This window comes from Glycine soja, chromosome 12 (assembly GCF_004193775.1).
Source record: "Glycine soja cultivar W05 chromosome 12, ASM419377v2, whole genome shotgun sequence".
NCBI lineage: Eukaryota > Viridiplantae > Streptophyta > Magnoliopsida > Fabales > Fabaceae > Glycine > Glycine soja.
The window spans coordinates 43,767,620-43,778,666 of NC_041013.1; the positions used below are offsets into that span (position 1 = coordinate 43,767,620).

General features: G+C 31.1%; 1 protein-coding gene across 2 annotated transcripts; it reads left to right on the forward strand.

Moving 5' to 3' along the window:
• Nucleotides 1–214: 214 nt before the first annotated feature.
• LOC114380192 (protein VTE6, chloroplastic-like) lies at nt 215–5,264 on the forward strand. 2 transcript variants are annotated; one of them, XR_003659680.1, is made up of 5 exons: nt 215–713; nt 1,428–1,681; nt 2,374–2,492; nt 4,242–4,346; nt 4,656–5,264. XR_003659680.1 is itself a non-coding variant. In XM_028339151.1 (5 exons), the coding sequence occupies exons 1-5, from the start codon at nt 249–251 to the stop codon at nt 4,746–4,748; spliced, it is 1,041 nt and encodes a 346-aa protein (XP_028194952.1). In that variant the 5' UTR covers nt 215–248; the 3' UTR covers nt 4,749–5,264. The 2 variants fall into 2 exon arrangements, 1 of the variants encoding a protein (XP_028194952.1); XM_028339151.1 differs by having other exon boundaries at nt 2,374–2,497.
• Nucleotides 5,265–11,047: the final 5,783 nt, after the last annotated feature.

Below are 11,047 nucleotides of genomic sequence, written 5' to 3' on the forward strand. Positions count from 1 at the left end.
AAATAAACTAAAACCATAATCATAGCTGAAAAATTAAAAATTATTATTGTCAACTAATTATGATAAGTACATATAATTTTTTTACTATATATTATGGTTTTAGTTAATTTAATATTATATAATTAAGCATCATAAGGATAAATAATGATTATGTATAATTATTTAAAAAGTAACTTAAATAGATTAATAATTAACAATGACATGATATTCGTGATTTTAGGTGGTGTAGTGAGGGTGACACTCATCCCATGGAATCGGCAACATGGAGTAACCCTCTCCCCCTTTCCACACTCACTTCCCCTTCCCATTTACGCCACCCCTCGCCCTACAAATTTTCCACTCTCCACGCTTTCCCACTCTCTTCCCTTTCTTCTTCTTTTTCTTTCCACCCTTTTCTCCTTCACCTCACACCCTCCCTTTCCCCTTTCTCTCCAAAACCCATTTCTTTCAACCCTCTTCGCCCTCTCCCTCGCACCATGCACGCCACGCGCATCCAAGACGCCGTTGGAGGGGCACTGGCCCTCGTCCAATCGTCTCCCGCCACGTGGCAGTCTGCGCTTCTCAGCAACGCGCTTATATTCCTCTTGGGGTCTCCGATTTTGGTCTCTGGTTTGTCTCTCTCCGGGATCGGTGCTGCGTTTCTGCTTGGGACGCTCACTTGGCGCGCTTTTGGGCCCTCTGGGTTCTTCCTCGTTGCCACCTACTTTGTTATTGTGAGCTTATTTTTCTTTCTTACTGAACTTGTTTTGAAAGGCGTGGTTTTTTTTTTTTAGTGTGAAGTTGGGCTTTTTGGGGAGTGGTGTGGAATTTGGGAATGGGTGTGCGGGTTTGGTTGAATTTTGATTCTGGGGTGGGGAATTTGTGGACTTTGGAAGTGACGAATGTTGAGATCAAATTTGGCTATTAGTTGAAAGCGGTGTTTTTTTTAGTGCAAAGTTGGGTTTTTTGGGGAAGGGTGTGGATTTCTGATTCTGGGGTGGGGAATTTGTGGTCATTGAAAGTGACGGATGTTGAGATCAAATTTGGTTATTCGTTGAGTTGTGAAAATATGTGTGGGGATTTTCCTTGTTTTTGTTTCTGTGGTTGAGAACTTGTGTTGTTTGAAAGTGGCAACTGTGGAGATCAAATTTAGTTGTTCATTGAGTTCTGAAAATGGGTGTGGGAGATCACATTCTCTGTTTCACTTAATTTGAAGAGATTAATTTTGAGGGGAAAAATGGTTTTGCTTGGAATTATGTGCAATTCTTAAAATGGATGTGCAGATTTTTCCAGATTTTGTTTATGGGGAAAGTGATAAATTTTGAGAGAAGGACTGATTGTTCATGGAGTTCTATGCAATTCTGAAAATGGGTGTGAGGATTTTCCTTGTTTTTGCTTCTGGGTTTGAGGCTGTGTTCTTTGGATTTGATTTGTTTGGGGTTTGTTAGGGTACAGCTGCTACAAAGGTCAAAATGGCACAGAAAGTGGCTCAGGGGGTTGCTGAGAAAAGAAGAGGAAGAAGGGGTCCGGGCAGTGTTATTGGATCCAGTGCTGCTGGTTGCATTTGTGCTTTCCTCACAATTTTTGGTGTTGGGGGAGAGGCATTTTCTCGGCTATGGAGACTTGGGTTTGTTGCCAGTTTCTGTACCAAGTTGAGTGACACTGTCTCAAGTGAGATCGGGAAGGCATATGGAAAAACAACGTGAGTGGTGAATTCAGGTGTGAATATTGGTTGTGTTATGTTGTTGTCAACATCTGTTTATGAAGCATTCATGGTTTTTTACTTGTTAGCTTTTCTAGAAACCCCAAGGTTTTAAATTTGCAGTTGCGGTTTTGTTGTGATCTTTGATGTTGTGGAAAAATGTGGACAAATGCAGTTGATACGGCCACAATTGTAGTCATGACATGATCACAGAGACCCCAGAAACCATGACATTGCAGTTGAAATCGCAAACTGTTAAATAAAACCTTGGAACCCCATCCCTTGACTCCCTAATATTAGTTCTGTGCCATGAACTGATGGAAGCCCTCCAAGAAATCATAATTCTGTGTTGACACAGACATTTTTTGAGCTATTCTGTAATTTTGGTTGATAATTTTTCCAACTGGAAACTTAGGGATACCCCTCCATTTGTGGCTGTACATGGATTAGGCAGGCAATATCTATTGCCTTGTGAATTCAAAGCATTACATAACCTTGTATAATATGTTTGCTTGTTGTACATTTTACTTGATTGCCAATATTATTTTTAGTCTGAATTTATTATAGTTGTTTCTCGTTATTCCTGGCAACTTGAGATCTATGTTCTTCTAAAAGATGCATATATTTCACTTTATGTTTTTTTTCAACATTTCAGTTCTAAAATCTCTCTGGCTGTCTGGCATAATATCCAGGTACCTAGTTACAACTTTCAAGATAGTCCCAAGAGGCACAGAAGGGGCTGTTAGTGTTGAAGGAACATTGGCAGGAATTTTAGCATCCATAGTTCTTGCATTTGTCAGTTTTCTCATGGGTGAGGTACTTCACTTATTCCTGACTCTGTATACAAGTATGCATATTTTGAATACATATTATTTTCTCTTGCAGTTTCCTAGGAGAGCTTTTGAAAGAAAAGAAAAATGACCATTTCCTAAAAAATAATCCCTATCAGATATGCTAGTTTAGATATAATTCTACAATTAAGTAATGCTATAAGGAAAAACCAATATGCTTCAAGGCTTATTATAATCGTTCTGTTTCTGTTTCAGACGTCATAATGACCATTCTCATTCCCACAAACAGATTTTAAATATGAACAAAACATTAAGTTCATCCCTTGAAATTAGATAGTAAAATCAATTGAATGATCTGTGCTCGAATACTCTAAGTTGTGGGAAGTGGTTAGTTTGTGATCCAGAGATAAGTCAGTTAGTTGTTTATTTCTCAGAAATGCTGGCGTTAGAGATGGAGGTGGATTGGTTTCAGTCCCAAATGCTGTTAGCAGTGGCTGCCTATTTTTGGAAAGTGCATAGTCCCTAGCTTTGCTATTTTTTTTCTATGCAGCATTTCTGTAAGAATGTACAGGGAGAGTAATTGTTGGTGCTTCTAATAAATTAATTTTGAATTGTGCTCTTATAATTTTCTTCAAGATAGACAGTAGACTCTTCATCTCCTCTCCTCAAGGTTCTTTGGCTTGTAAAACCTACAATATAATTGCTTTTGGCATTTAGGAAGCTACATTTGGGGTCCGACCTGTTAGTAAATTGGTTATGAAATAATAAAATACTCTTTCAGCATAGGGTTAAGTGTTAACTTGGTCAGTTGTGGTGGAGTTGGGATTGGGGTGAGTTTGACTTTTCAGGATCAGTTGTGTTGGAGTTAGGGTTTTGTATGAGATTAAGTGCTAACTTTTACAAGGCTAATAGTGGTCACATTAGGGCTTTTTTTTGGAAGGGGGGGTGGGGGGTGTACATTTCTATGGTAGTGGCTTTGTGTTTGTATGAGGTTGGTTGTGCACTTATTTGTTGAAAGGACATTTTGAAAACATTTAATCATTACTCATGAGAATTTTTTAGCATTTGACTAATGAGAGAAAGAGAAAAAAGAATTTGGCATGTGTCTGAAGTTGATTCCTCAGCAACCCTTGACTGTTTTAAATATGTCTATGAAATTGGAAAAACAATGCTAGGTGCCAAGGTTTGGTTTCATAGAAAAGAGAATCAAAGGAATTTGGTGTTATGGGAAGGATTGGTAAGAAACAAAGGAGTTCAATAATATTACATTTCCCTGTTTTGGTTTTGAGGTATAGAATATAAATTATTTCTAGAACTATGTGAATGCCTTCTTCTGTTGTGGAGTCAGAACTTTAACATAGGGTTAAAACTAAAAACTGAAATTTAATGCAAGTTATTCAACTAAACATGATGATTCCTACTGATTCAGTGAACTCAGCCTGTCTCCCATTTTTCCAAACTATGCAGGGATTAATAATAGTGGGTCCCATAAAATTCTTAAAAGTCAATGAAGAAATATCCCTATGCATTTAGTTTTGTTTTTTTTATAGCATTCCCTCTTTTTTGGATTATGAAACTTATCAAGGGATGGCACCCTTCCCCAACTTCATTTCCTTCCTCTTCCAGTTAAATCACCTCAACTGCAATGTCAGTGAACAATAATCCTTACACATGTAGCTACTACTTTATGGTCAGTTGCTCAAGAGTTTATGAACTTAAATTTGTGCAATTGTGCTTCTGACTTGCTTTTTATTTTTATTATTGAACAGGTTGGTTCACATGAAGCAATTATATGTGTACTAGCTGCTCAGATTGCTAATCTTGGCGAGAGCATAATTGGTGCTGCACTTCAAGAGAAGGAAGGATTTAAATGGGTAGGTTTATAAAAGCAGTGTGATACCTCGTTCTTAAATGCCAATTTGCCTATTAGATAAAATATTGGTCCAAATTCTAAATAATTTTGAGACGTGTGGAAAATTCAAACTGAATACTTGAGCTTGGCTAGTATGTATACACATACATGATACCGATCTACATGAGTTACTATGGATTAGTAATGCTCAAAGCTGGATTTCATTTTTACGCTGGGATTTTGTTCACCAGCTTAATATGTATATATGGTAGCAAGTATGTAGATGTACTTTTCCACTAGTTATTTATGGTTACTTCACTGTTTTCTGCAGCTTAACAATGATGCAGTCAATGTCATCAACATATCAATGGGCAGTATCATAGCAATCTTCATGCAGCAAGCACTCCAGATCTGTGGTTCCTAAACTTGATGCCAAGGTTTTCACGGAGCTCAATCATATTAACGTAGTGACCATCTTCATAAGTGCTTATCTAGAACACGGGTTTGAGCAATGGAGCAGTGCAGATAAAATGATTATTCATTTATTTGTCCTTGAAAACCGACTCAGATGTTTATACTTATTTAAACATGGATAGAAACCCATTCTTCTGATCGTACTCAAAGCATGTTGGTAGTTACAGAAATTAATAGAAGTGGCAATGGAAACCACAAAACTCAGTAAGCTGTAACCATGATTCAAGTGTCTTGTATGGGAAGCAGTGGTTCTTTCAAAATGTAGATGTGAACTTCCCTTTCCTTGATCCAACTTACTTTTAAGAAATAGAACAGTTTCTCCTAAGCATTTCTGTCTATCATTTTATCCCTTTTATTTTCTGGCTGTTGTGCACTAACAGAAGAGCATCTGAAATGCAGTCTTTGAAAGAATTGTTGAAAAGTTTAGTTACACTTCCATTATTGTATAGTTAATATTCGATATTGATTTTTCTACTTTATCAATAGCCAAGATCAGTGTTGTTAAATAGTGGTCATGGCGGAATTGCATGGCAAATTTGTTGCCAACGACCATAGTCAATATGTGAAGAGGCCCGCCATATGGCACAATGATGTGTTTATATGGTGAAATTTCAACCTTCCGCCATGTTCCACCGCCATTGATAACTGTTAGTTTTTGTTAGGTAGAGATTCGATTCCATTACCCCTACCAAGACAGCAATTTAAGAGTTGGAGTAAGAATTTTTTTTCTTGATTTTTTAGAAGACAAAACTAAGATACGTATAAGTACTTTTGATGTTATTATTTTAGGTTTAAGTATCTTTAGTTTCTATATGTTTGTATTTTTTAAATTTTGATTTTTGTAATTTTTTATTTATTTTTAGTTTAAGTGAATTTGTGTTTTTTTCAAGATATTTTATTTATTTTTAATATTTATGCTTTTTTAATTTTGATCCTTGTAAGTCTGAACTTATAAGAATTATAAATGAAAAAATTAAAATTTTAATGAAACTAAAACTATAAAAAAATACAAACTTTTAAAGATTAAAAATAAACAAAAACACTTACAAGAATTAAAATTAAAAAAATGACAATTTATAGGAATTAAAACCTATCAATCGACAAATCAAACATACACTTACAAAGGTTGGAATTAGTAAAACTGTTTTGATCAAAAGTGTAACAGCAGGAATTAACCTTATGATTTTTTCATAGAAAGAAAAATTCCTTCTATTTGTATGATTCTTTTATAGAAAGAAAAAATGGTATGTTGCTGCCATTTTTTAAAAGATTGAAGATTCTCGAAGTAATGTATAAACCCAATGATTCAAAGAAAAGCTAAAAGATCATGGAACAAGTAAATACCATTTTCAAATTGTCTCATCAATTCTATTATCAAAAATTATATAAAAAAAAATTATAAAGAAACGAAACAAGAAAGGGGAGTAATCACAATCTCATTATCAGTAGATGTTCATAATATATAATTCTCCCTGTTTGCTATTCTCAAGAGTCAAGAGACAAATTGCAAGCCAGTGCTTCCCGCACCCCAAATTTTGCTAACTACACCTCCTTTAACTTATTTTCTTACAGAATCCCAAAACTACCCTGCACGTTCCTTTGAAATAAAATGAAATCTGAAAATTCATAGAGAATAGATGCTTGGAAGTCCTACTACAATCCAATCCCAACAACTTAGGGGAGATTTAGCTATTTATAGCCATGAAAAGATAAAAAAAAAAAAAAAACAAAGAAGAATGGAAGGAGATGGAAGCCATGGAAGCTCTTGAGAGAGTTCTTGGTTCCCAAATCGTCTCCAACAAACTTCAACAACCGAATGAAGCTTCACTTGGCGTGTTATCTACTTAAACCAAGCTCAGCATCGCACTTAAGCCTGATAAATTCTCGCTTAAGCGCCATTTGGTATCATTGAAAACTTGGTCTTTGGTACTCTCCTTTACTTAAGCGCTATCTGCATTTGGTCTCTGGAAGTTCCATGGCTTAAGTGCAGATATTGCTTCTTTTCCATCTTCATTCCTTCATGAAAGAATCATCCAAAACTCAACCATTTATCTTCATTATTCCATGTAATCATAATTCTTTTATGTCATATTGTTTTTCTTCAATTTTTACCATTAACTAAGAAAACTAAAGACCTGGTTATTTTAAAGAAAAATTAAGATAATTTCTCACATAATAAAATGTGAAAAAAAATTATCATTACATCACTACGTTGATACTTGATAGTTGGGACTAAAACCATTTTTTTATAGGTACTAAAACAGCACAAAAAATTTAAAAGACTTGAACCAAAAATAGGATATTTATAAGGATCATATTGTTATTTAAGTTTTTTATATTTTTAATTATTTTTTGTATTCAAATAAATTTTGCAACTCACGGATATTAAATTTAGTTAAGAATAGTTTTCAATTAATCAACTGTGAATTAATAATTTAATGTTAATTTCTAAATAACTGTGAATAGCTTTCACTAAGTTTAGTTAAGCTCATTTCGTATTTTTTTTGGGTACAATTTTTCATTTCTAATTTATTATTATTATTGTATAGTAGATATATTCTTCTAGAATGAAAATCATTTAAATCGAATCTAGTTAAGGGGGTTATATATATATTTTTTCGCAGCAATCATAAAAGTGGTATCCGTACAAAAGTATACATTCCTTAGGCTAAGATCTCTATAATAAAATTTAGCCACGGATTTTGAAGCTCCATTATCTGAGTGAAAGTAGAATTTTGGCTCAAGTTGTTAGATATTATTACGTGGCCTTAGTAAGGTCCATCATCATTGGATTTGTCTTTGTGGAAGAATCTTATATATTATTGATTACTCAGCCATATCCATATATGTCTATGATCAAGATGTATGCACGACACGACCATAAAAAATTATCAAGTTTTATGACCTGCAGGTGCATGTGTTCAAAATGTCACCTTTCGCTTTCCAATTCGGATCTCTCAATATTCCAAATACAAACTGAATACTGCATGGCAGCTCATTTTTTAATAAATAAAAAAAAATTCAATATAAAGTAGTAAGTTTGATCTTAATTCTTTGGTTTCTTATTTTATTTTAGTGTTTATAAAGCTTAAAAGTTATCTATATTATTACTTATAATGCCATGTATTTAATATATATATTACATCACATGTTTACTCAAAGTATATTATTAATTAGTAAGTTGAAATAAGTAAATATTTTATGCGCTGACAGTAATTTTTTGTAAGGTTATGTGTGCTCACAGTATAAAGAATTTTTATATTTATAATGGATAATTATAAATATAAAAATTCTTTATAAATAACTTATTTAAGTAAATATGTGCTCACAGTATTTTGTGTGAAGTACTTAAATATGTGACATGATAGTTCTCATAAAATTAAAATAAATAACTTATTTAAGTAATTATCCATTGTAAATATCCTTAAAAATTATTAAAGTAAATGTTTAATTTAATTTTGTAACTGAAAATGATTTTTTTATTTTATCGGAACGAACCTATTAAGCAAAGTTGCTAATTTAAACAACTTACTTTAAGTAATGCACTATTAAGTCATCTATTCTAATGCATTTTGTTTTTATTTTTAAATAATATTTCTTAATTTTAAGCAACTCATGGGAATATCCATGCTAGTAATGCTCTAATTGATTAATAATATAAAAAATTTACAACAAATAGAATTAAATTCTAGAATTATCGTTGATGTGATTTAACTAGATGTTTATTATTATTGAGTGTAATTTTTTTTAAAATTAATAAGGACTAAAATTAATAAATATTTTTTAAGATAAAAATAAGGATAAATGATAATTTTGATTCCCATAGAAACCATTGATAATTTAGTCTCTTAAAAAACCAAAATTTTGATTTAGAAAAAATACAACAATTACGATTATTTGTTAATTTTGGTGAAATAAATTTGTAATTAAATTATACTATTCAAGAATTAAGAGTGTGTTTATTTTGTCATTTCAAATTCAATAACACGAAATCCAACCCACTTTCAAAAAAAGATGATGCTTCTAAAAATAAAGGTTGAAACTAGTACATAGCAATCCAAACACACTAATTTAACATAAAATTATATTTTTTATGATTAATTTGATATTAAATTATTTGACATAATATAATTATCATATTTTTTACCTATTTAAAAATTCAATCAGAATTTTTGTTTTTTCAAAACTAAATTATCACTGTTTTATCCCTTGATAATATTATATTAACTAAAGAATATTTGAAATTGTTTTAATAATAAAATGAAAGAATTTTAATAATTGGTCAAGCAATTCAACATGCATCAAATCAGATTAAGAAAGAATGATTTTGCATGATTAGTCACTTTTTGCTCCACACATGCGGAATATGACTTGTAGACTACAGCTGCTTAGCACAGTATTTGTCTTGGTGTTTCATTCTCAATCACTCGATATATGAATATATAAGAATATGAGGCAAAAAATATTCATTTATGTACGGTTGCAAATATAACTCATACTGTTAAGGATGATTTTGTTCTTCGACATGTAGGGTGTTAGGTATCAGCATTTATCTAAGGAGATTTTTTAGGTGAAATAACGTTATCATATTAATGGCGATGCTCTAATTATTCCCATGAATATCGTTCTAGTAGGTCCTGTAGAGTGTAGACTGAGATTCACCCATTGCACATTCAATTTCAGGTCTTTGATTAGGCCTTTTTCTTCCCCGTATTTCACGTGCATCAAAATACCAAATAGTAATTTTTAAAAAAGATTAACTAAATTTTTAGTCTCAAATTTTTTGTTTCATTAATCAAATTAAAGTTTTTCAATTTTTTCATTAAAGTTTTTACTTACTAAACTGTTATTTGATCAATTAATTTCCCTCAACTTTTTTTTATTATGATTTTATTTTATAACTTTTGAAAAGTTTAAGAACTAAAAACTAGATTTCAAAAACATTTAGAGAATAAGATCTTAGTTAACCCAAAAAGAAAAGTAATAAATAAAGAAATGGACAATTTTTCCACTTGGTCATGGTTATTATTTAAGCTTATTTTTCAAAACAAAATATATTTTTAGACTATACCCTTCTTCTTAAATTTTTTTTATGATTTTGGTCCTTATATTTTTTTTAACCGTTTTAGTTTCAACAATTAAGTAAATTAAGTGTTGTGTGAGTGTCATATTGATAATTTAGTAACTTGTCACATTATCAAGAGTTTGACGAAACAATTCTATGTAATTTTTTTCATAATCTGCATTCAATTTTAATCCTCCTCAACTAGTGTATGTGTTTTAAACATGAGAGATTAAAAATATTATTTATCAAAAATATTATAAGTTAATGTCTCATTAGACTCTTAATAATATGACAAGTTAAATAATTATTTATTAATATAATTGTTACATCATCATTTAATATTATTATTTGACATAAGATGTTAAAACTATATGCAAAAGAAAAATATAGACTAAAAATAAAAAATAAAATTGTTTAAAACAAAAAGTGGCATTTATGAAAAATTTAGAGACTCAAGTTTTTTTTGCCACTACTGACTCGAGGTCTTAGATCTGGGACTGCTTTGCATTTTTTATTTTTATTTTACATTGTGTTGCACTTTAGTTCATTTATGTAAATGAACTTTTGAAGATTTTTTTCTCTTGCTATAATTCTCAATATCATTGATAGACTGATAGTTAATCTTGAACCTCTGTTATTGACTTTATGACTTAAAACATATAAAATAAAAATTTCAAAATCAACAGTACGTTCAAAATTTCATTTCATTTTCTAAAATTATAAATTAATTGACACTACTTATCATGTTTATGAGAAAATTCATTCCCGTAATAAGTTGTTTAAAATTATCTACCATTGACACCAAAAGTTGTATACAAAATGCCTCAGAATTTTCCATAATTATTTATTGTTATTAAGAAATATATTTGTATTAAAATGAATTAAAATATGTAACACATTTTATCTATCAATGAAGGAAAGTACAGCTTATAAAATAAAAGATTCAAAGATAAAAACATAAGTTCTCCATATTTTCAGTATGTAGTTTATAGGTAAAAATTAGACCAAATTCTTCTTTTGATTAATCTTTTTATTTAATTTATTCAATTTTATTTCTTTATTATTAAAAAATTTAATTTCATCCCTTAATTTTTATAATCATTATAATCAAGACAATTAATATTAGAATATGTGTCAACTTCACATTTTTTGTTGGTTAACACTGTAAATGTCAATTAGACGGA